The sequence below is a fragment of the Pungitius pungitius genome, chromosome 18 (genome assembly GCF_949316345.1).
Source record: "Pungitius pungitius chromosome 18, fPunPun2.1, whole genome shotgun sequence".
Classification (NCBI taxonomy): domain Eukaryota; kingdom Metazoa; phylum Chordata; class Actinopteri; order Perciformes; family Gasterosteidae; genus Pungitius; species Pungitius pungitius.
Window position 1 is genome coordinate 8730567 of NC_084917.1, and position 24492 is coordinate 8755058.

Here is a 24492-nt window from a genome sequence, read left to right on the forward strand (position 1 = left end):
CATCTTGCAGGAGATATAAAGGGAGTTGGGGGAGGGGTCCGTGCTGGTGGGGAACGTCCATTCCAGTGAGATGTTCTGGTTCTCCTCTGCCTGATACCAGCTCTGTGTCACATTCACTACAAATGACCCTGCTGAGGAGACAGAGAAGGAGAGGAGGTGGCAAACTGACAGCTTTAACATGCAGCCTTTAGACTCCATCTCCAGATGTTTCTGAGGAGTATGTGCTGATGCTTCTCAGCTGCTTTACAAACACAAAAGTGAACTCACCACAGACACAGGAGGTCGGGATGAAGATCACCAGGATCCTGCAGATCATCTCTGCTCTGTGAGAGGAGACAGAAGAGAAGAGGCTTAAACATAACATCATCACATCCACAATCTACAGTGTGTCTTTACATCGTAATGCGCTTTTGTGTTTATCATCATGATTGTTACAAACACACAAAGCTCTGATGCTAATGACAATCTCCCTGAGAACTACAACCACAAAGTAAAGCTGGTTTTCCTGAAGATGTTTCACTCAGCGTGAAAAAATAAAGTATAAACTCGTAAATAGTGTTTTACCTTTTTATTCCAAAACTGGTTTGGGGACAACATTTTATATTTCATGAAGATGTGGCAAGGCAGGTGAAAGGGCAGCCCAGTAAAAGGACCCAGGTTAAAGGGCGCAGCCTGTGAAGCTTCATCCTGGTGATTGAGACACCTGAGAGCAGCTTTGGTAAGCGCTGCTTCGTTATATCTGTCTAAAAACATGACCTTAATACTGAATATCATTAGTTAATCACATTTAACTAATACATTTATCAGGTGATTAGTCCAATCACCTGTTCCAACTGGGCGAAGGGATGTTTTTGTTTCAAACACATTAGAGGCAACCACTGTTTTTCCCTAAGTATTTTTAATAAGTCGGTTATGTGGACCGTTTTATGTTTGATTCTCTTGTGGGGCCTCCTGCTGTGACTCAGTGATAGAGCAGCCATCTTGCTTATGGTTTCGTATGGTTTTTAGTAGTTTTATTTGCTGTTATTTAATTAATTTGTTTGATGTATTCTGCTGAATTTGAGATATTTACACTGACCTCCCAACTGGTTCAGTGACCTTTTAACCTCTTCCATGGTGGTTGAGAGTACTTTTATTACTGACTTACTTTGAGCAGGAAATGAGGAATGTCTGAAAATGAAGTTAAAGTTGAACTCAAATTGGGACTTTTTTCTTTGATTGTTATCTTAAATGAACACAACTTCATTCATCCCTTATTGAGACTCACTTGTGGGGTTCGTTAATTTGTTCATTTCATGTTTCTTTTCTCCATCTTTAATTCTTGATGTTGTAAATGTATACATTCTATTATGACAGTCTGAGCACACTGGGCCGTCCTTTGTTATCCCGTCTTTACCTCACCTTAGTTAACGTGAGCGCTCCTCAAAGTCTGAATGCGCAAAGAAGCGGGTTGAGCTTTTGTTCTGTTCCTACAGACCGTATACTTCCAACTCAACACTTAAACTCTTCAAACAGACCTCATGTTTCTTCCAACACATCGGCTTTTATTGTCATCATTGAAACACTGAACATCTATGTACCAACATTTATAACAAATACAGGGAGCACATCAGGCTGCTGAAAATTAATCTTTACAAAATAATTCAGCTGTTTTATTTTTCAATGGATCAGATTATTTTCTGACCTGTAAACAATACATTTAATTATATTTAATGAACAAAAAAAGCATTCTCACCCTTGGACGTCTTGAGTCATGTGAACTGAAGCTCTTCAATGAGTAAACTCCTCAGTCAGTGAGTTTCATTCTAATCCATTTACAGAGTTAAGAATAAAATAACACTCCCGGACGAGGAGCCTTTACAAAGCCTCATAAAGTGTTCTCCTTTATGCCAATATGCGGTTTAGTTGTACCTCCTTTACAGTTCTGCTGAAATGCCAGACTACAATACACTTCCTCTTGGGCAACAGTATAAAGGAAGTAAATATTGGCGGCTTTTGGTAGGGCAATGCAATCACTTTCAGTAAAGATCCCAGTATAATTCAAGGCAAAAAAACACGCAACATTTATTCCAACATTTAACATAAGGACCCTATTCATTTTATTCAAACAATTCAATATATCAATGTGTATATATGTGTAATATATATATATAAAAAACAATATTCAGAATATGATAACTTCCATAACTATCATACATATCCAATATAAATATATTATTTGAAAGCATAATATATATTACAATATAAATATATTGATAATATATATATATATATGTGTGTATATTGAGATGCACCTACGAAGTTTGTTCTGATCAGTGTGTTGAGAAAAGACAAACTCAGGCCCACAAAACTTCACACAATGGATTTTTTTTATGTTGAGGAACAGAATATGTTGTGTCCCCATCGCAGAGTAATATCTGTTTAAACACCACAACACAATTACAGGCCTAGATGACATCACACAACACCTGGAGTCATGCTGCTGCTGCTCAGATATTCTTCCATACACTTTTTCAAAAGTGTTTCAAACTGCATGACCACTGATGTCTTACATATTGTAAACATCATCATCATTTCCTCTCAAGTCGCCCCACAAGCCCTAAAAACTGCTGTTAATAAACCACTCCTAAAGAAGGCAAATTTAGATGCTGCAACAATGAAACATTATAGGCCAATATCAAAAAGTGTTTTCTCAGATGAAACTGCTCTTGTTAAGGTTTTCAGATCCACTTAAACGCAGAATGTCAGTCTTATTACTGGATGTCAGCACAGCATTTTACACAGTTGACCATGACATGCTGGACAGACACATCACTTTGGTCACCTAGAGAATATATATTGAGGATTAGAAGATGTATGTCTCTACAGGATTATGAAAAACTTGTCCATGCATTTATCTTCAGTAGAAAAAAGTGTAAAAAGTCAATCTGAAAGCTACAGCAGATCCAGAACAATGCAGTTTGAGTCTGTCACGAATTCTCCAGTTTATTAATCTTTCCAATGCCTGTCTTCTTGTCAATTAAACTCTTCTGTCATTCCAGATCCCGTCATCAACACGCAATCACCTGATTCCTTTCACCTGGTCCTCATGCCCTTCCCACCTGCAGTCCATTCCCTCGTTAGCCCACACTATTTAAGTCCTTGCACTTGCACTTGCCCTCTGCCAGATTGTCTTGTGTGTAATCCAAGTTTTCCAGCATTTTCCAGTCTCTTGATTCCTCGTTCGGACCTAGCCTGCCCTTCCTGACTACGGATTCCCCGCCTGCCCCTTTTTGGATTTGTTCGCCTGTTGGACTGATATCTCGGCTTTTGACCCCGTTTAATTAAACACGCCTGATTGGATTTCTGTCTCCGAGTTGTGCATTTGGGTTCTAGTACCTGTAAACCTTACAGAGTCATCACTGGGACCAGGAAATTGGATCTCATGACTCCAGTTCTCAGGTCTTTGCACTGGCTTCCTGTCAAATAAAGCGTTGACTTCAACTTCCTGCTGTTGCTTTCAAAAGCACTGAATGGTCACAGGTGTCAAAAGTATTTAAATCCATTACTCAAGCAGAAGAATAGATACTAGGGTTTAAAATACTTCTGTGGAGTTTGGGAGTATCAACTCAAGCTTTTTACTTAAGTACTGGTTTCAAAAAGTATGAAAGTAATGTAAGGACAAACTCTCAATGTGTCACACAACATCAGTCCGTTACAATGTTATCGTAAGGCGCCTTTAGATCACGTGTTGAGATGCACCTACGAAGTTTGTTCCGATCAGTGTGTTGAGGAAAGACAAACTCAAAAGGCCCACAAAACTTTTTTTGAATTATTTTATGTTGAGACTGAGAAGGAGGAGCTGTGTCCCCATCGCAGAGCGATATCCTTTTAAACACCACAACACAATTACAGGCCAAGAATAACCTGTCATTTAATTGTTACGCAGATTATTTGCAAATCTATTTGCCTATGACAGCGTTTCGCGTAATTAAGGGTCGAGGTAAAACAGAGCCAATCAGTGTTTTAATGCTGAAATAAGCGAGTTCGTGTCACGTGGTCGAAGTTGTTTTCACGTGGTCCACGCCTCTTAAAACCCGCAGCTGGCTGACTTCGGGCTGTCCGTGTTTGCTGTTGTGGTAGCTAGCCATGTTGCTAACAAAACCTAAACTCGGTGCACCACGTCCCCCCGCCGGCTCCGCGGTGCTCTGCTGACTTCTCAGTCTGGTATTTCGAGCCATACGTAACTTTATCAGACCGGTGACCTCAGGCAGCAACATTGAGCTGCCTCCAACAAAGCTAGCGTTAAGCTAGCTGAAGCCCGAGCAGAGCTAGCCGGTTAGCTAGCTGGGTAGCAGCGATGGAGTGGCTGGGTGACGGAGCTCCAGCTTACCGCGATGAAGAGTCGAACGTCGGCCCGGCTTCATCGGGGGAGGCATTGGGCGGTGTTTATCCTCCCCGACAGGTAATTAGTTAGCTTAGTCCGTGCTGACGGTCAAGGCGGTGGGGGTGTTGGACGTGGCAACGCGTTACTGGACATAGCGGATAACTTAATGTTATTTAAAGCACGCTAGCTAGCTAGCTAGCCCTGCTCGGGGGATCAGGGAGTGAGTTCATGTTTACATGGATCGCTTGGCAGTAACCACCTTACGGCCTCGCGTTTCTCAACCGTGTGAGATGCCTCCATCTGTTTCTACCTTGGCGGTCGTATCGTCTAGCTAGCTAAATGATCACATTTAACTTCGCCAATAACTCCCGACCCCAGTGCCCAGGCTGCATGTTACAGGGGGAATACTGACCCTTAATGCAAACCCAGACTGTCCCATCATGTCCCATCATGTCCCATCATGTCCCATCGACGCGTGGTCATAAAGAGAAAGCACTGCTTTGCTGTGTCATCTCTGGTTGGAGTCTCCCCCCCCTCCCCCCAGTCGTTGCTATTGTGGGACCCTGACTGACAGCTGTGTGTGTTGGTGAATGGATGATAGCCAGGAATGGATAAAAGTCTTTATTTTTTTATTTTTAGCTCTGGCCCCACCCTGTGCTAAATTCAGCTGCTTGGCTTCTTGGCCACATGGCTTGTATTTTGTGTGTGATTCCGAGGGGGAATGTTTCATCTAAGCCGATGCACTTTCCAAGGGCAAAGTATGTATTCAGGTTATACTAAAAACGTTGGGAGAGGGATATAGTATTTTTAGAGCTTAGATGGATCCCTGTGCCAAAGGAGAGCCGTTCTAATGTTTTTATATAGCTCAATGTCTACTTTCCATCGGTTTGGTTTTTATCACCAACTTGATTTTGCCACACTGGAAGGAAAGTAAATGATACTCAACGTGTGTGTGTGTGTGTGTCCAGGTGTGTCCAGGTCCAGTTGATTTGAGTCCCTGACGGCATATTCATTTACTCTAAAAGCCCTAATCCTGTCTATTCTTCTTCCACTTCCCTCTCCTCAGTCACCTTCCTCGCACTTTTGTGACTGCGCCACGGCGACGCTTTGCCAGAGCCAGCACCGCTGTGTGAAAGCGTCTATCGTCTCCAGCTGGAGACTGGCAGAGGCCCAGGATCAGCTCTGCTCGCTGGGCGTCCACAGCTCCGAGTCCCTGGAGCAGGAACGCGCTCGGACTCAGGCCTGCCCCACCGAACTCACGCACAATGAGGAGGAGTGGCGCCGCAAGGAGAGCCTGCTGGGATGCCAGGGGCCCAGCCGGGGTCCTGTGCTCGGAGCTGTCAGAAGTTGGGATGTGTTTGATAAAGTGAGGGGACAGTTTGGCTTTTAACACATTTCAGTGAGCTGTTTATGCATCTTAAAGTTGACATGAAACGTGTATTGCTCACTGAATCATCACAGGAATCTGGACAGAATGGAAAGATTTCAAAAGCACAAATATTTTGTGTTTGTTAAAGTTTTGTTCTTGTCTAATATCCATTTCAAAACGTTATAAACGGGTAAACGTTGTCTCCTCTCTCTTCCAGAGTATTATCAATTCCCCAAATCAAACGGTGGAAATGGATCAGGACAAGAGCAAGACGTTTCTCCAAAAGTTTGACCAAGAGCTCAGGCATTTTGGTAAGCCCTCAGGTTTGGTCTCGTATGTTTGTTTCGTTTGGTTGTTCAAAGCATTGCTTAAAGATTGTTGCTGATTGAGGCGGAATCTTCTCCAGCTTTACTGAAATACTGACCTGTCATGTGCACACTTATAAATTATAAGCAGGGCAGGTGCAATTATAGGTCAAATTTGAACTACAATGTGCTAACATTTGTATATTTCTGATGTCAATTTAATCAATAAAACAACATTAAACTGATATTTTTAATTGAAAATCTATAAACATGCAAAATCCAGGTTATTTTCAGAAAATGTCAACCTGTCTTTTAATCCACTCGACAGGTATGTTACGGAGATGGGACGACAGCCAGCGGTTCCTCGCCGACATGCCTCAGCTCATATGTGAGGAAACGGCCAACTACTTAATTCTGTGGTGCATGAGACTACAGCAAGAAGAAGTAAGTCGCTGAAAGGATCAGATGTTCTACCTTTAGGCAGTCTGATTTGGTCGATGCTTCTGTATTCGAGAACGTTTCTGTAAAAAAATTAAGTCATAAGAGCCACCCACAGCCATAGTTGCAGTAGGTGGCATTTCACACCGTTAGGATAAACTCATTCTGTGTAGTTCCTCACAACTTGTCAAGTAAACAGGGAGCCACAAGCCTTATAATATGAACTGTCACCTGCTAACATTGAAGCTGTGTGCTTTTTAAAATATAAACTCCCTTCTGCCCACAGAGTATTACCCTTCAAATAAAGAAATATCCTCCCTGCTTTGAAAACCCCAAATGTGGGTATTCATTCAACAAATGCAAATTCAAACAATATGAAGTGTTCCATGATATGAACGAGTTGCCCATACAAAATTGTGCGTTCAGTGCTTACCTGTCCTTGTAGAAATCTGACACCGTAGGATGCTTCTGAATCGTTGCCACAATAAAACTCTCAAAGTGACTGTGAGCTCACATCACAGACTGCTGAGATTCTAGGTGTCAGAATTCCATAATTACGTAGACCGAGTGATGTGAAACCCAACTTTAGAATACTGTGTTTGTCCTGTAGAAACAAGCACTGATGGAGCAAGTGGCGCACCAAGCTGTAGTCATGCAGTTCATCCTGGAGATGGCCTCCAACTCTCAGCAGGATCCTCGAGGCTGTTTCAGACAGTTCTTCCACAAAGCCAAAGTAAGACGAAAAGCATCCACTTATTACTGTGACTGTTTTTCACCCCCCCCCCCCCCCCAGTGTCTCTATTGCTCTCAATAGGTTGAAGGCAGGTGACGTTCACAGTTTACAATGTTCGTTATCTTGGTTTCTCCAGGAAGGTCAAGACGTCTACTTAGAAGTCTTCCATGCAGAGCTTGAGGCCTTCAAACATCGAGTGAAAGAATATGCACTAAAGTCTAGAGCTGATACGACCAACCGTGGGGAACAGCAGAAAACGGGCACCAACTACAAGCTCGGCCCCAAAGACGCCTCTGACTCTTTGCCTCCAGTAAGTGCTGCCTCCCTTTCATAGGCGCTTGCAGTACCTCCACACGGCTGCCGGGTGGCACCATTGAGCTGTTGTATGTTATCTCAATCATTCTGGTTTTTATATATATTTCTTGATTGAAATATTGCAAAGAAATAGTTTCACATTAAATAATTATGCAGCTGGGAGGTAATCAGTGACTCCAAACGGCCTTTCAGACAGAAGAGGCTTGAAAGGACATCTTGGCTTTTAGTTCTACCGGACTCAGTCGGATGTGCTCCCTGGTGGTGTCGTACAACTTTAAAAACGTAACCGTAGCACAGAGGAAAGCTCAAAAGATCAGATCAATTCATCCTGGTGGCCATCATGAATCCCTCTGCAGTGTAATCTCATGACTGCCACACAGGGGACCAAGTTTTCTCCTGTCAAACGTGTCACAGGATGTAGAATTAATATTTCTTGCCCAGTCGCTTTATTTATTTGTGACACGGTTGAAAGAGGGATTTACTTTTCATTTACATACATGTATAATTAAATATGTTTTCCAAACCATAAAGTCCCTCCCGCTACACTGTCTCCTCCCACAAATCATCACGTCAGCTCAGGCAACACAGACACTCCCCAATCATTATTTATTATTCTCATTAGATCATGATTCCGTTTCCTAGATCATCAGTGGAGCTTTTCCCTCTCCACTATTCATAAAGGGAAAAAGGAGTTGTACGTCTCCAATAGACGAGATACTCTAGATGCTTTTGTAATTGACCTTTAGCTGCTTGAAGCCTTTTGTGGTTGTGAGCGAGAACGAGGCCTCCTCCCCTGTGGTGGCCCCAAATCCTGACTAGTTGCCAAACATCTAGTCATCCTCCCCTTCTCTCAGAGGGAAAACATGGCCGCCCAGGAATGTGACCCGGCTGGTTGAAAGCAAATCTTGTCTTTGTGACCTGCTTTTGAATTTTGGTTGTTCTTTATTCCCGTAGCATCCCATATCATCTCAGTCTATAGTTTCTGAGGGGTGATTTTAAGAATTTACACATGACATGTTCGAAAGGCAGATAGTTACACAGCCATCAGAATCCTCTAACTAGGCAACAGTAGGTTACCCCCCCCCCTCCCATCTCTGCAGCCTCATTTTTAAACCTACATTTGATATAAATCTGTGTGTGACGTTCCTCAGCTATGAATGCTCTCTGATCTTCTCCCTCCACCAGGTGGCAGATTATCCTGTGAAGCTTCGTTTAGAGGCTGGAATGTGGACAAATGCAGGAAGGTGGACAAAGGATGATGCTACAGACGATATACTCATGATGGAGACCACCTAGTGGTTGTAGGATTCAGACCCGCCTTTCCCTCCATCGCCATCAGGTTCCCATTTAGGAGTTTTAAGCCCTCTCTGCTTTGAGGACCCGGCAGAATACGAGCAGTGAGGAAGCAGGAATCTAATGAGACGGGATCTTTCTTTGACAAATGCTTTTCGTCCGCAAACATTATTTTCCTGCTGCCACTGGGGTTCACGGCTGGGTCTCTAGACAGCAGAAAGCCTCCCTGCTTTTAAAGATACATGAGACAAATTCAAAATTATAACCGGCAGCACAAATGACACGACACAGACGGGTGCAGAATTGAATGGCTGATGCAAGTCGGCGGATGAGGAGCGTTTTATTATTTTTTTAGCTACTTTAATGAATCGTGAGAAGCAAAACTGACCCATCCGTTGCTCTGTATCCTTTTTGAGGAGAGTTTTGGTATATTGCAGGTGATCAGTAAAAAAAACGACTCAATCAGGAGAGGAAAAGAAAGCGTTGCGGAGAGAGGAACCTCTTTACCGGAGAGTTTCAGACTCAGTTGTCGCACCTTTTTTCTATTTGGGTAAAAACATACAAAACCTTGCACACCAAGAGCTAATGTCTGCACTTGTACAAACACAGTTCTATTTACTTGGCTTTGTGTTTAGTTTTAAGCTTTTGGAGGTTTGGGTGAGATTCACAGCTCTCAGGCTGCCATGTGATCCGCATGTACTGAGTGGAAGACGACCGGTTGGTCCCGTGCTGATGGAGAGGATCCGTAAAGTGCGTTGTTTGGTAGGTGAGTCAGGTAGCTGGCTCTGAGCTGTCCACAAGGCTTTTAGTGCAAATGCTGCTCGACGAGTAGATGAAGATGTAGAACGTGATGAAACAAAGTACTCCTTGTGTTGCCTGGAGGAGATTAATGTGCTGAGTAATCAAACGACCTCCTCTTTAAAATCTGCCATTCAGCTAAAATCCAGAATCTTATCTACTGTCCGACAAAACCCAAATGGATCCAAACGCACACAAAGCTTTTATCGCTGTAAAATCTCTTGTGCTTCTGGTGCTGGTTTTTGTTGTTGTTCACTCTGCTGCCCGTTTACCGAAGCAGCAACCAATAATGAGCTGAACTCACGAGCGCACGCTTTCCTCCGTATGCGAGACGACGTGATATCTCAGCTTTCCTCACGCGGTGAAGCCAAGCTGCATTTTAGAGGGTCAAACTCGACCTCGAGATAATGGTGATGTCGATTGTAATTGCGAATGACACGAATGACACTTATCAATGATGCTATCCGGGTACGAGAGGCGTGCTGATGAAAGGTGCACCATGTTGGTTTTTGTTTGGCTGGTGAATATTCATCCACTGACTCTGGCTCCTCCTCCTGGGAGTCATCCGTCGGAGCCTCGTCTCAACTGGCACACAGCGCTGAGGGGAACGAAGGCACCGCTTGATCACACAGGAGCTGCGTGGGACCGAAGTCGGTGTCGTGTTGGAAGTTCATCACTCTGGGATCTACAGCTGAGATGGAGCTGAAAAGGACCCCTATGGAGGGGGGATGATGATGATGATGATGATGATGATGATGGGGGGGGGGGGCGGCGGCGGTTTGGAGCCCCATCTGCCTTGAAGATGTATGTGTGTCTGCAGAAAGGAACTCTCTGCATCTGAATGTGTTCTGCACTTTATATTTCTCTGCTGAGGTCCAGATGGAGTATTTTAAAAACACAATTCTTCCCCCTGCCGTATTTTTGTCGGGTCCCTGTTGTCCAAACTTTAAAGCAGGCTTGTGTTTGGAATTTTAGGCCCTTTTTGTTTTCTTTTATGTTTTGTAGACCATTGTTAGCTGATGTCTTTTTTTTTTTTTTCAAATAGTTTTTTTTTGTTTTGTGTCCAAGGCTAAATCAGTTTGAAAATCTGCGTGAGCAGTTCATATTTTTTTTTCTTTACTGCAGACAGAGGGATTAAATAAATCCTTTGATGTACAATGCATGTGTGGACTTGACTGAGCATCGTTGTGATGCACCGCACCCGTTTCACCATTCTTTATTTCACAGCTTTACGGCTGCTCTGTACAGTGCTCGTGTCCTGCAGTATCCTCAAATCTGTATCCATGAACCAAAGTAGTGTAAACAGTGAAGCAATGTGCTGTTGTGCTTTGAAATGTCTAAAGTTATTAATCCACTATGCAAACTACATGTATGGCTTGAGGCTGTTGTACTAAACCTGTGGCCGCTGTCCACGGGCTCTCAGCATCCTAAATAATTACAACATTATCACATAACTTGTTGAGTGAAGATTGAGTGACTTAATGTAGGAATGTCGTTGGGCTTTGTTCGGTTATAGTAGACTACTGTAAGAGCTGTCCTCTCGTGCTGCTGTTTACGACTCAAATATAAAACAAGTGATACATTTTATCTTGTCAACTGCTAGAGTTTATGGACCTGCAGTCACTACTGTACACAACGTTGTTCTGGCATTTATCATTTAAGGAGCCAGGAGTGTAGTTTATGAATCCTTCAAGGTGGACTCCCATCGATTGAACGCATTGAATCAGTTCACATGGTAGAATCAGTTCACATGGTAAACGGATACAATATTAGCTGGAATTAGTAATGGAAGTTTTAGTTCATAATTGTTTAGACTTTAAAGTAGTTTCTGTGTGTGGCCCAGTTCCTCTTCAGTAGCTAGATTACAAGTTTAGAAATGGAAAACATCTTAACGGTCTTCATAAGCAATAACGCACCAAGATCCCCAACCAGCCGTCTGCTGGAAGTTTGCATAGTTTCTAAATGTTTGCACCAACAAAAGGAAAAAAAAAATCCGAAAACATTGTTCATGATTCTCTTTATCACATGTTGTAAAAACAATGCACAATCAGTGGAGCGGGAGTCTTTCAAGTGTCTGTTTTAGGACACGATGTATTAAAATCAATGAGTGGGAAATGACTTGTGTTAATCTGAACAATAACACAACACATACAGTTAGTATCAGAAGTTTACTGTGCCTATGAATAAATACTCATGATACGGTTGGCTATGAAGAGATGTGCTTTTTGAATATTGTATTCAAGTATTTAAGAAATACACACCGTACAATTCCGGAGTCATTAGAGTATATTTAAAAGGCATTTCTGTGGCTTTTAACTCAGTGAAACATTCTTAAGACTCAAGTGCAGAAAAACACAGAACTCAACTTTCTGAAGGCTTCAAACAATAAGACAACCTTGTACCAGATGTGCTTAGAATGTTATGAGTTAGTACTTTTTTTTTTTAATGGTCAAGTCACATTAATTAAATATCAGTACACATTTATATTACATTGTAATCACAGGGAGCAACTGGTTGAAATGGAAACTTTGCATTTCAGAGGCAACGCGAGTAAGACTTGAACGTGATTAAAAGAAGCTGTTACACAATGATGGTTTGATTAAAATATGTAAAACTATTTCATTTAAGTGTGGTTTACACATTATTCAATCTGAGGTCCACATTCATCAAAAGTATCTACAAACTACATTCACTGAGCTATCGGTTACCTTTTTAGAAGCAGTTAAAAGCCCTTAAAAGTGCAAAAGTGAACTTTCAGTAATTTGTACAACTTGGGTCGATTCCCTTTCATATTCTGTCTAATTAAAAAATAAATCATAATTGCAGCTACAAAAATTAAAAATATCTCTTCTATGGTTAGATACCTTGATATTTGATTCGGTGAAGTCTCCTGGCTTTAAGGCACTTTTTTTTTTTTTTAATAAACTCTAAACGAGTTAATGTGTGAAAGATTGTACGCACACCAGAGTATTTCCCCACACTTAATGCCAGCGACATTTTGGAAAACAGTGCAACGGTGGCTTTTTCCTCCGACAACAATTACACTCGTACTTGGTCCTCCTGGTGAGCGTTCAGGACGCATCACTACCCCGGCCGCGCTGCTCTCCTCTCACAGAAGGTGGCTCCCGATGCGACGGGGTGGGTTTCAAACCCCTTCTGGCCCCCTTTCCGTCCAGGCCCCCTATGCAGCTTTCTGTTGGACGAGGGAGACTTTTCTGTGGAGGAAAGCCTCCACGTGCGGCCAGATCTGGTTGGTTTCTGTGCCAGTGAAGATCTCTAGTATGCCTTTACTCCTGGAGGGCCGAAGGAAATGAGAAAACACCATTTTACTATTTGAACTGTACAAATATTACACAGCGACTAAAAAAACTTGAATGTGAGTTACTGCCGGTTTTTTTATGTGCAGAGAACTGTGAACTGCTACCGTGAGATGGTGGGCCACATCCTGTTCTTCTCCTAATGAGTTACGGCCTCCCAGATGTTGTATTTAGAATAAGTGGGTCAGTAGCTAAGCACCTACCTGTGCTTCGAGGGAACACGGTGCAACGTTACTCCAGAGATAGAAATGATGATGAATGCACAGATGGTGTCTGAGGCAGTACAATTCTCATCATTTATTTTATTTTAGCTTGCTTCATTTATTGATTTTGGCAAACTTAATAATGGGGAATAATATGTTAAAATAAAAGTTTTTGTATTCATTCAATTGGAAAAAAATGGAGTGTTTGGACATAGTAGCTTGTCCTCTTGTAACCTGGGTTCTAATAGCAATTATTCAGTCATGTAAGTAACCATGAGGACTGTGTGGGGAAGATAAGATAAGGCCGGGGGTCAAGGTTCACAGGCCTTTGCTCGTTGCCCCTTCCTTCTAAGCATTAAGACATTAATCAGTAGTACAAGTCAGTGAGATATTACGCCGTAATACCTTCAAACATCCGCTGCTTTTTAAAACTGTCTGACTGTAACAAGCCGGGTCTGAATGCAGACGCAAGTAGGTGCAGGTACATTTTGGGTTGTCTGTACTACCTGTAGTACTCTAAGACGGGCTCCGTCTGGTTTTGATAGGCCTTCAGTCTCCGCGTGACCGTCTCTGGTGTGTCGTCCTCCCGCTGGACCAGAGGCTCGCCCGTCGCATCGTCCAAACCCTGAAGAGAACACGTGGACTCCTGTTAATGCTGACGTCGCAAGATGCAAACGAGTGGATGTTATGTAATCAGAGGACATCTCCGTGTTGACTGGTGTATTTTACAGCAGACGTCATATGGTTTGATTTTTATAGAAACAGCGTCTTCTCTTTACTGAGAGAGCTCGCACAACCCCCGAGGAGCACTTTTAATGCCCCAAACAATCCAATGATCTAGTCCTGCTCTCTGGTGCGAGAAGCTCGTAGCTCACGAAGCGACTTCCGAGTGTGTTCGCTGTTTAAGGGGCAGGTGACAGCTTTTCAAACAACTGGTAGAAAGAAGAAAAACTGGCATTTTTGAGTATTCTTGACCTTCATTCCACTTCCGCTACGTCTTTTTCTGTGACCTCGTTCTCTCTCAAACAGGACTGGGAGGAGCAGACTGAAGCCAATGATTAACTGTGAACGTGTTACTTCTCCAGACCGTGCAGGAAATCTAGCAGGAACGTGCTGCAAAACCCCGCCGCCGTGAGAACACGTGACCACAGGCACGTTAGCTCGGAATCATCCACCCGTTACACAGAAGAGGGCGGAGGGCTTCGTCGCGCTTATCTCTGCACGCATGTTATACAGCACCCGTCGACAGTTTGGACAACGCGTTCTCAGTGAATTGAATGAGAACATGTGTCTGGTACTGTATGCGTATATGCCGTATATATGTATGTATACAGCATTAAGTTGAGCCAGTTAACAGAGAGCCTTTTGCTCAACCACGCATTTTCTAATGAATGCTGTCAAGTTGAAAAAAAAAACACTTGTCGTTTTGCATGAAGTAGTTGACTTCACCCGAGAGTTTGTAGTCATGGAAACTGGATGCAACATGCACAAAAATGGGAATGAAGCTCAAAACAACTACAACGGATGTTTTGCCTGGGAGACATCTTCACTAAACAATCAACAAACTTGAGCTCCAACGGGCTGCACAATGACACCGTCTGCAGGGACGTTGAGGAGGTTCAAAGAGGCAATCGGTGGGAGAGGATGTATTTACAGGGACTTTAGGGGGGTTGAAGTCGACGTTGTAGACTCTGCCGCTGGAAAGGTGAGTCCAGCGTGAGGACAGCCTCTGTTTGATGGTCTGGAACGGTACATTGAGGTTGATGACCGTGTCCACAGTGAAGGCGTCGTCCAGAGCTTCTGCCTGGGACACCGTACGGGGGAAGCCTGGTGGGGAAGGACGGGGTAAAGCGAGGCAAAGGTTAGAAACTTGGAACTTGGAAGAATGTGGATGGATAACTATATCGAGATTTGACTTTAGAAGATCAACAAAACCATCGATAACAAACAATGGCGATGATACGGCTTTGTTATCAGCAGTTATAGCGGCAGATATGAGCGACCGTACCGTCAATCAGCCAGCTGCTGTGGTCCATGGCTCTCAGGTCTCTCAGCATGAGACGAGACATGACGTCATCGGGTACCAGCTGACCCTGATCGATAGAGGACTTCATCAGGAGGCCGAGTTCTGACACACACACAGGGAAGCAGAAATAGAAAACGCAGTCCGTTACAAAGGTCTTTGTCTTTCTTCTGTAACACAATGCTACTTACACCACATTGTATGAACTGTATCTCCTCCCAAAAGCATTGACTAAAATTCCTGTGTGTTCAGTGTTTAGCGTCATAGAACTGGAGTTTACATTACCAATAAAGAACAAACATACAATATTTTATGCTGGATAACATAAATGTGTATTAAATGGTGCACAAAACCACTTTGGTTTAAATATCTAACTATAATCATCAAACTGCACAAGCAAACATTCTTTTCTGCTAAAAAGCTACTTAGCAGAACATTTGACAGGATAATGGGTAACAGACATTAGGGCATTAATCCAGGTGAATAAAAGCCATTTTCTGCATCCTTTCAGAAATGACATGAGTGTGCTCATATACTACCAGGATTTAACGACAATACATCAAATACATGTAGACAATAACCAGAATTTAACAAGGCAACAAGTGTTATTCTGCGTCACGTGTGGGACAAACACAGACACAGACAAACACAGTGGCTGTTCTTCTTTGTTAAGCAAATGTATGCAAATGCACTTGATGATGGATCCCAGAATAAAGGACTGTGCTACCGATGTGGGGAGCAGTGTGTTTGTAACACCGTGGTGGTCTTGGTTTGCAGAGCACACACCCAAACAGGCATTTCTTCCCCGAGGGAAGAGGAAGCTAGGCCACTGGTTCAGCCACAAGACTGTGTCTAAAGAGTTGTGTGGGGGAAGTGAACTACCAACTTGTGCAGTGGACTTTGCTCCTAAGCCGTAAAACCTCACGCCTTCCCCTGTAGTCCCTTCTCTCAGGCACCAAAGGTGCAGCCTTCCTTATCTGTACTCCTGTCTTAATCCTCATCCAAGGTTATGCACAGGAGCGGGGGCCTCCTTTCTGAACTCAGGTAGCGTGTCATCCAGGGAAAGTGTTTTGAGGACAAACACAAAAGAGCACCCTGCATAACCCTGCAAGTTAGTTTGACCTTGGATAATGAGATCACAGGTACTCGAATCAAAGGCAAGAGATTACACTGGTTAATTATCAGTCAGAAAATAAATCAACTTTTATCTTGCACAATGTATAGATTTTTCTATATATACATGCACATACATGTATGGTTTGTGTGTAATAATCGGCTTTGTTAAAGCATTATAATAACGTCATTGTCATCCAGAGGACATTGACGTGCTATAACATTTCTGAAGTGTATTTTGAGGTCTGAAGTTGCAGTATTGCGTTTTAAACCACACGGACGCCGGTATATGTCGGAGATGGTGCATTATCTTACCGGTTTGGGCTTCGATGTTGGCTCTCAAAATGTCCCCACTAGAAATGTGTTTCAGTCCAAAAGTTTTGGATATGCGTGCGGACATGGTTCCCTTCCCGGACCCCGGAGGTCCCATAATGACAGCACGAAGGATCCTTTGAAGCACCATCTCTGGATGAGCGTGTGTGTGTGTGTGTGGTAGGCGGAGTACTTAGCAAGAGAAAAGCCGGATTCTTCCCATTAAAAACCTCCCCGGATGCTCCACCGAGAAACGGACCCCGAGAGACGTGCTTTTCCCAAAATGCGCAGCCGAAAGAGGGTGCGCCTTCGCCCCAGCTTCGGATTGTTTAACCCGTGCAGAAAGACGAGGAAGAGGAGGAGGGAGAAAACGAGCAGTGTGTTCTGCTCAGTGGCAGCGGGACCACGTGAGGATCTGCTCCTCTGACGACACGGCCCGATAGGAGATTTTCTTTATCAGGCGTGTTCACTAACTTCCCCACGTCGACAGTGCGCTGAAGATGTCGTTTACTTACTGCAGGAATGCACTATAACGCGGTTATGTAACTCATCTGCAGGCGAGAGGGGGAAGCTGGTCGGCACGGTTACGGAGAGTAATCCCTTTCAGAGGCTTGAACCCCTGCGTGGACGGACCTGCACATTGGCAGGCGGGCTGGTTGGGTCGAATAACAACCAGTCTGTCCGCTCCATTCAGCCTCCAAAACAAAAGAGAGGGTGTTTTAAACAGATTGCTGTTTGCAAACATTACCGTTACTGATTAGAACAATATTTCAATATATACGTTTTTAACTGTCTGTATTTTCTTTATAGATAATGACAGCGATATTCTTAATCGTGGCCCCCCCCTATTTGTTTACGTTTTTATCACGTCGTGTGCCTTTAAGACGCAAAAAAAATCGTCACGCCGCTTCCACGGTGTATTAATGGGGGGCGTAATTAGCGCCACCCTGTGGCCAAACGCCAGCGACGCACCCCGAGGAAAGCCCCCTTTTGTCCCTCGTCCCTTTCCGTACCCTCCCCTCCCTCCAAACTTCTTCCTGGACAAACACACGTGGATTTCCACTTGCAACCCAGACAGAAACAATAACATGGCCAGCCAGGGGCTCGCGTACGACGGCTGCAATTTCTTCAGGCAGCGGCTGGTTCTCTCCACACTCAGCGGGAAGCGGGTGAAGATTAAAAACATTCGCTCCAAAGACGACAACCCGGGAGTGCGCGGTGAGTTGCGGCTTCGCTCTGCATGTGGCGTCACAGTTAGCTCGGCAGCTAACGTGCTAGCCGTTACGCAGTTGGGAGTGTTTCTTCTAAGCAGCGGGAGTCACGTGGGCGAACGATGGGGCGACAGTGTGTAAATGCGAGATGAGTTTTGTGACCTCGCTGGGGGCAAAGTTGTGTCTCCTTTCTTTATGAAGATGGACTCGTTTTAGCGCGATTATGTGAGTGAGGATCACCAGACGTTCCCACAGGACTTCATCCTCTTGTTTGAATCCATGTGTGTTTCATATTGCATGCACACACACACACACACACACACCAAAAAGCAGCAACGCATCAATCGTTCCAGACAACCTGTTGATCCTTAAACGTTTGGTAGACTGTTTCCACGTAACATTACTTTATATCCTCTGATTCAGCTGTGGTAAATCTTTTGGTTTGATCTAACTGAATACTTTTTTTGTGCTCGTCTCTTCCAGATTTTGAGGCCAGCTTCATAAGGTTGTTGGACAAAGTGACAAATGGCTCCAGGATAGAGATTAACCAAACAGGTGAGTGTTCTCATCAAGATTATAACAGGCTTGTTGCAGAAGTTGTTTGTTTTTCATTTTACTCTGTGTGTAGTGATGCTCAGCACCACCCTGTGGACCCACTCCCCGTCTCTCCATGTCTCCCCAAGGTACCGTGTTGTTCTACCAGCCCGGCTTGTTGAACGGCGGCTCTGTGGAGCACGACTGCAACACACAGCGCTCGGTGGGCTACTATCTGGAGGCCCTGCTCATGCTGGCTCCATTCATGAAGATCCCTCTGAAGGCCACACTCAGGGGCGTCACCAACGACCCCATTGACCCAACGGTGAGGACAGACACGCACGCGCATGCAACTGAAAACTGTCTATTCATTTTCACTTTAATTACGCTCTTATTTGGTATGGAATTAAATCAGCAGGACAAAACCTGAGCATGCTCCTGCAGAGAAAACTGCTGTAGCACATTTCATTTGTGGGTACCTCCCGAATAAACACTGTAGTGCAGACATTCTTTTATGCAATTATGTGTCCAGAGCAACACTTTCACTGTCTTTTCAGGCTGTAAAATTGATGTCAGAGGTGAAGTCAGGTTATTGAATCCCATTCTCTAGTCAGCATACTAATTAGGAAGTGTTTTAAATGGTCACAGTTTTTTGCATTACATGGTTTAAATATTTATAAAAGCAGTCTGACGTGCATTTTGGCCCCCGGGTTTATTCGCCAGTCTCAAACCACAGCATTATTATCTAGGTGTAAAATGTCATCAAAACACCTACATTAAAGAAGAACCATTGTGAGTGGAGAGAAGTGGTGTCCTGGGAAAACGACTGTGATGGGAGGGCCCACCCCGACAGGCGCATGCTAACACGGTGTCCCCTGCAGGTCGACATGCTGAAGTCCACGGCTCTCCCGGTGATGAAGAAGTTTGGCATCGACGGAGAGGGCTTTGACCTGAAGGTGAGGACACAAAGGCGCTCTGTTCATAAGGGTGGTGAAATGCTTCAAATGTAGTGCTGCATCTTCACAACGCTGCTTCTGTTGCTGCTCCCTCAGGTGGTGAAGAGGGGTATGGCGCCCGGTGGGGGAGGAGAAGTATTTTTCTCCTGTCCAGTCCGCAGGACCATCAGGCCAGTGCAGCTGACTGACCCAGGGAAGATTAAGAGGATCAGAGGAGTGGCGTATCCTTTTCCATCATCTAGTAATTAATGTGGTACTTTCAGTTAAAAAGCCCACTCAGATCGGTTTTGTTGTCCAATTAACTCATTGTTCATGTTTTCAAGCAAAGACGCAATGATACATAAAAATGTTCCCATGTTTAATATCCTTAAGACTGATGTGACCCCTTCAGATTTTTTGTTTTAAAGGAAAAAGTTGATCTCAAACAGATAAAAGCTGCAAATTCTCCCATTTGAGTTATGCTATGTGGTCTTATCATGAATGTCAGAAACTAAATGTTGTTTCTCACGTTTGTGTCCCTTCCAACTTTAAAGTTGAACTTAATGTCGTCCGAGTTCTGCAAAGTCCTTGACATCCTGAATCCAGTTATTCGGTTAGAGTTTCTCCTCAGATGGCCAACAGGCTCGTGGAGTCGGCGAGGGGCGTTTTAAACCAGTTCATTCCAGACATCTACATCTACACTGACCACATGAAAGGAGCCCACTCTGGCAAGTGAGTGTCTTCCACGCTAATGTTTTTTTTAAAGTGTCACGTATCCGGAGATGGAGAGAATAATGGATGTCTGGTGACTGCAGGTCTCCCGGTTTCGGTCTGACTCTGGTAGCTGAGACGCTCAACGGCTCCTTCCTCGGTGCTGAGATGTCGTCGACGCCACAGGGGCAGGGAGCCCCCCCGCTGCCGGAGGACCTCGGCAGGAACTGTGCCATGCTGCTCTTGGAGGAGGTGTATCGGGTAAGTACCGACCATGAACCATACAGGACATCCCACGCACAATCGACACGTTAGTGGTGTCCAGATTTCAGTTGTTTGGATGTTTTTGTCTTCATCTGGAAGTAAAATGAAAGTGAGTTAAATTGGAGGTTCAGTGGAAACGCGCCTTTTCTAGTTAAATAAATGTTTTCTATGTAGAAGGCAGACGTGCGAGGATTTTCAAACACACGGCGTCGCTACGTTGTACACGTTTGGGTTACATTACTGTCAGGCAACTGATTGCCCGCACTTTCTTTCCCTGATCTACGAAACAACCGCCATTCAAAAATACCACGCCGGCCCTCTTATTTTGCATAATGGAAGCCGGCACGAAGGCTAACTGCCCGTACTCCTCTTCAACCCGTCTGATCTGCAATCTGTTATTGGATATTTTGTTACTGAGGGGTATTTTTTTTCTTTGCTACCTCCATGTAGCACACAGATTTCACAGTGGAATTGTACGTTTCTTCTTGTACGGCTTGGGTTGTCCCACTCTGATGATTCTCTGCTTAAGTTGAAGTCACTCAATCGTCTCGGTAAATCAGGTCCTCACCAGCCTCGCACACAGCCGCCGTGTTTGCAGCGTGTCACCGGATGAATCCGGATTCTTGGGGAATACCTGACAGACACGCAGTTAGGACACATTAGACTCGGAGCGATACTGACACTTGATGCCATTGTTTGCCCGCATTCTCCAGCAATGACCCCAGTCTGGCGTTCTACTGAGACAGCGTTTATGAGCAGAGCCGCAATAATACAAATCCATCTAAATGGCATTTCCATTCAAATGAAATGTTTCGTTTAGCCTGTTTAATAAAGTCATCGCGGACGTATGATTCTATATTGGAAATGTATTATCCTTTACTAAGAGGAGGTTCCTTGTCCATTTTTTTCACAATTTTGCATAATGATTTGCTCAGCCAGGAGCAGCAGCAACCCACAAGTGAGGAAAAATTGCATCATGAGTTAGCAACATGTGAAACATCGATTGAAGCCACGGATATCTGTGCAGAGGTCAAAGTTCAGGGACTGTTTCAGGTGAAAAGTGAAAAATGCAACCTACAGTAGTAGCTGTAAGACTTGTATCTTAAAAAACACACACGGGAGCAAACATAACTTCACACAGTCAAGTCATTCTTGTACAAATTATTCAGAGTTTGTACAATTGGATGCAGTGACTGTGTGAGTTGGGTTTTCCACACGCCTCCTGCGCTCAGCCCCCTCGCAGGAAGCCTTGTGAGTCCAGTTAGCTGGTCAGGCCACAGCTGATTAACTCTGAAACGGGAATATTGTTGGATGCGTGCTCTTAACCACTCGGCCGCAGTGGGAAGCTGACGTTTCACTCTGGCTCCCGTAGACGTTGGTGGAGTCCACTGAGAGAGGGTGCTGTGAAAAACGGGAGTGCGACTCTTGTGCTGGAGCAGTTAACTTTGGAAAACCGAGGGAGGAGAATAAATGAGCTGGATTCGCATTAAAGGGCATGTGTGGCTTTGTTTGTTTAATGGTTAATCAGTACCGTCTTCTTGTAGTAAACCAAAGCTGCGTGATGGACATTTTGTTTTTGGAAGCAACATCAACACGGGAGAGGAGCTGATGTAAGAGGTCCAATTTCTTGAGGTTTTTTTTTATTTTTTATTATTTGAAATGATCTTTTAAGCATGACAGAGAGTTTTGTCACATAATCCAAGTATTTAATTGTATTCTCATAATATTCAGAACCTATAGAATGTAAGAAGCGTGTAAACTACTTGTACAATAATACTTGAGTTTGTCTGCAGCCTCGTCTCTTCCGGTCTGGTTGCTCTAAAGGCGCCTGCGAGTGACTCGAGGGAATTCAAGGGACTTTTCCACGAGGGCTCACGGCCGGTTGGTGGCCGCTGGCCTCTTGGGAGACTTTTAACCGTCGGGTGTTTTGGTCTGCAAAGCATTTGTTCTGAATCTAGCTGTCAGAGACGGGTGCATACAGTTTAGTCCTCTTTTTGTCTTCCGCTCAATAGAAGTTGCTCATTTTAAAAGGAACAAAAAGTCGGCCACCAGAATCTTTTCAGGGAATATAAGTCGTTTGACCTTCCGCAGAACAACAGCACAAACAGGTACGGTGGCTCGGTCCCAACACTTTGACATTAGTTTACTAAATGTGCGCTCCACTCTGACGTTTCAACCAACATTTCTTTGACATTTCCACACTTTCAAGTAGATCATGTTTCTTGTGCTTAATTAACACTGCTGTTGAAATGATGTAGAAATGAGAAATTCCTTCAGTTGGAAGTATGCGTAGAAAACATAGTTCTCTTTGTGAATTACATAGTCGACCCATTTCAGAATGTGGAAAACCTACCAAGCCATTGTGAAGACTGAATAACTTGTGGTTAGTCAGAAAGTGTTTGTTTGAAATCCTTCTTTGCAGCATTCCTCGTTTGATGAATCTCATTCACTCATCGATGGAACGCAGTGTGCAAAATCTGCCTCGTTGGCACTAAAGAGAATTTAAAACAATGTCACCATAGTTTTGCCCATGGCCTCTGTGATACGATTATCTTATCGAATCAAATCCCTGCTGTCATAATGCCACGATGCTTGGCCATGTGCAAACATGCACATTTTGTTTTTGTTTAGCTTGAAATGGGGGACTGAGGAGAACAGGCGAGAAGATTCAGGACAATGCTGCGTTATGAAAGAAAATAAGAGAAAAACATGAACTATACAATTAATAGGTCATTAATTACTGAACTTTATTACATTATTAAAATTACTGTGGTACTAAATAATTCAAGAAATACAACCGTACATAAATATGCTACATTTCATTACGTCCCCGTGTCATGGATATGAAAAACATGGTTTGGATTCTAACTAGATTGTGCAAGCGCAGATGGCTATCAGTGTTGGACCTGAGATAATCAATTCCTGGTCCAGGGGTTGCAGAGTTCTTTTTAACCGTTTCCGCCTCATTCGAGTATTTCTGTGTTTTTGTTGGTGAAAACAAACCTCCCCGCTGCTCTCCCCCTGTTCTTTTAGGGCGGCTGCGTGGACTCGTCCAATCAAAGCCTGGCGCTGCTCCTGATGACCCTCGGCCAGCAGGACGTCTCGAAGGTGCTGCTCGGACCCCTCTCCCCGTACACGTAAGTCCTCGTCACGCGGTGGTGGACACGCAGCCCCGGCATGTTTATAGGTCACCGTGCACATGCACTTTGTTATTCTTCTACCTCTTGGCAAGTGAGTGGATTCCAAAGTTCTGATCCCGCTGTACAGCATGCGATGCTGGTCAAATAAACAACAGAGGCGATACACTGCTGTGTACTCTTTGTTGCATCATTGTTTGTTTTATAAGGATTTTCCCTGAAAGATACGATTTGGCTGAAGCTGAAACAAATTTGTACCTGAATTGAATGTCCTATTCTCCCAGAAGTGGGTTTTCTTGGGCTCAGCAGTCGACAATACACAGTATGAATTCAGCCCAATTAGTCAAGCAGAGAAAGAAATGGGTGATTTTAAAAAGGAGAAAAATGTTGATTTGCAACGGGTAGAAACTTAACACGCCTCCGTTAAACTCAATAGACTTTGGAGCCGTGCTTTTCAAATATCTCTCATGCTCCCACTATCATGGGACTTGCCCGGCTGTGTACTCACAGGGTCAATGTCAGTTCATAGTGTGTGCTCATACAATACATCTGAACTACAATGCTGAGCTGCCTTTTTATCATCTAAAATGTGGAGAGAACTATGAACTGTCCATTTTCAGTTATCATGGTACCGGTGCTGTGTCTGTCTCGAGTACAGTACTATGATAACTGAAGATTGGCAGTGCCATCCCAATGCACTCCTCATCACTCAGGTAATGCTGATGTTAATAACCTTTCACAGTTACACATCCTAACCCCCAATCCAGCTCATTGGTCACCAGAGATGAGGACTGGTGTCCTTTGACGTCGACCTACGTCATTCGGAGGACGGCGCGGAGTAGAACGCTGTTGTGTAACATTTGTCGACCGTTGAACCTTAAATGAAACTTTTCTTTTCTCTCCCTGACTCTCTCTAGGATCGAGTTCCTCAGACACATTAGAGATTTCTTCCAGATCATGTTTAAGATCGACGTTCAGAAGCCTTCAGAAGATGAGAGGAAAGGGGGAGAAAAGGTCCTGATGACATGCGTGGGAGTCGGTTATAGCAACATAAACAAAACCCTGAAATAAAACGTTATTTTATATAAAAATGTCTTGTATTCCTCATTCCACAA

At 43.9% G+C, this 24492-nt stretch overlaps 3 protein-coding genes and 1 long non-coding RNA gene across 4 annotated transcripts; 2 read left to right on the forward strand and 2 right to left on the reverse strand.

The window, feature by feature from the left end:
• Window positions 1-3: 3 nt before the first annotated feature.
• LOC119226566 (uncharacterized) lies at window positions 4-4442 on the reverse strand. Its single transcript, XR_009942723.1, has 3 exons — window positions 4373-4442; window positions 268-323; window positions 4-131 (listed from the first exon to the last, which is right to left on the reverse strand). It is a non-coding gene; the product is annotated as an uncharacterized LOC119226566 (long non-coding RNA).
• cdc37l1 (cell division cycle 37-like 1) lies at window positions 4033-11639 on the forward strand. The gene is made up of 7 exons (XM_037484637.2): window positions 4033-4444; window positions 5433-5732; window positions 5953-6046; window positions 6369-6484; window positions 7089-7211; window positions 7348-7521; window positions 8712-11639. The coding sequence occupies exons 1-7, from the start codon at window positions 4340-4342 to the stop codon at window positions 8820-8822; spliced, it is 1023 nt and encodes a 340-aa protein (XP_037340534.1). The 5' UTR covers window positions 4033-4339; the 3' UTR covers window positions 8823-11639.
• On the reverse strand, window positions 11618-17463 carry ak3 (adenylate kinase 3). Its single transcript, XM_037484660.2, has 5 exons — window positions 16589-17463; window positions 15146-15265; window positions 14792-14964; window positions 13644-13762; window positions 11618-12910 (listed from the first exon to the last, which is right to left on the reverse strand). The coding sequence occupies exons 1-5, from the start codon at window positions 16734-16736 to the stop codon at window positions 12799-12801; spliced, it is 672 nt and encodes a 223-aa protein (XP_037340557.1). The 5' UTR covers window positions 16737-17463; the 3' UTR covers window positions 11618-12798.
• Window positions 17464-17561: 98 nt separating this feature from the next.
• rcl1 (RNA terminal phosphate cyclase-like 1) lies at window positions 17562-24488 on the forward strand. Its single transcript, XM_037484613.2, has 9 exons — window positions 17562-17803; window positions 18280-18351; window positions 18480-18655; window positions 19212-19286; window positions 19383-19507; window positions 19872-19997; window positions 20081-20237; window positions 23274-23377; window positions 24295-24488. The coding sequence occupies exons 1-9, from the start codon at window positions 17674-17676 to the stop codon at window positions 24446-24448; spliced, it is 1119 nt and encodes a 372-aa protein (XP_037340510.2). The 5' UTR covers window positions 17562-17673; the 3' UTR covers window positions 24449-24488.
• Window positions 24489-24492: the final 4 nt, after the last annotated feature.

Bases quoted from the DNA above. Each gene is read 5' to 3' on its own strand.
- cdc37l1 (XM_037484637.2), top strand. From the start codon at position 4,340: ATGGAGTGGCTGGGTGACGGAGCTCCAGCTTACCGCGATGAAGAGTCG. The intron at 5,733-5,952 runs GTGAGGGGACAG...TCTCTCTTCCAG, and splicing joins GTTGGGATGTGTTTGATAAA to AGTATTATCAATTCCCCAAA. The intron at 6,047-6,368 runs GTAAGCCCTCAG...TCCACTCGACAG, and splicing joins CCAAGAGCTCAGGCATTTTG to GTATGTTACGGAGATGGGAC.
- ak3 (XM_037484660.2), bottom strand. From the start codon at position 16,736: ATGGTGCTTCAAAGGATCCTTCGTGCTGTCATTATGGGACCTCCGGGG. The intron at 15,266-16,588 runs GTAAGATAATGC...TGTGTGTGTCAG, and splicing joins CAACATCGAAGCCCAAACCG to AACTCGGCCTCCTGATGAAG. The intron at 14,965-15,145 runs GTACGGTCGCTC...CTTCCCCACCAG, and splicing joins CAGCAGCTGGCTGATTGACG to GCTTCCCCCGTACGGTGTCC.
- rcl1 (XM_037484613.2), top strand. From the start codon at position 17,674: ATGGCCAGCCAGGGGCTCGCGTACGACGGCTGCAATTTCTTCAGGCAG. The intron at 19,508-19,871 runs GTATCCTTTTCC...TCCTGAATCCAG, and splicing joins AAGAGGATCAGAGGAGTGGC to TTATTCGGTTAGAGTTTCTC. The intron at 23,378-24,294 runs GTAAGTCCTCGT...GACTCTCTCTAG, and splicing joins GGACCCCTCTCCCCGTACAC to GATCGAGTTCCTCAGACACA.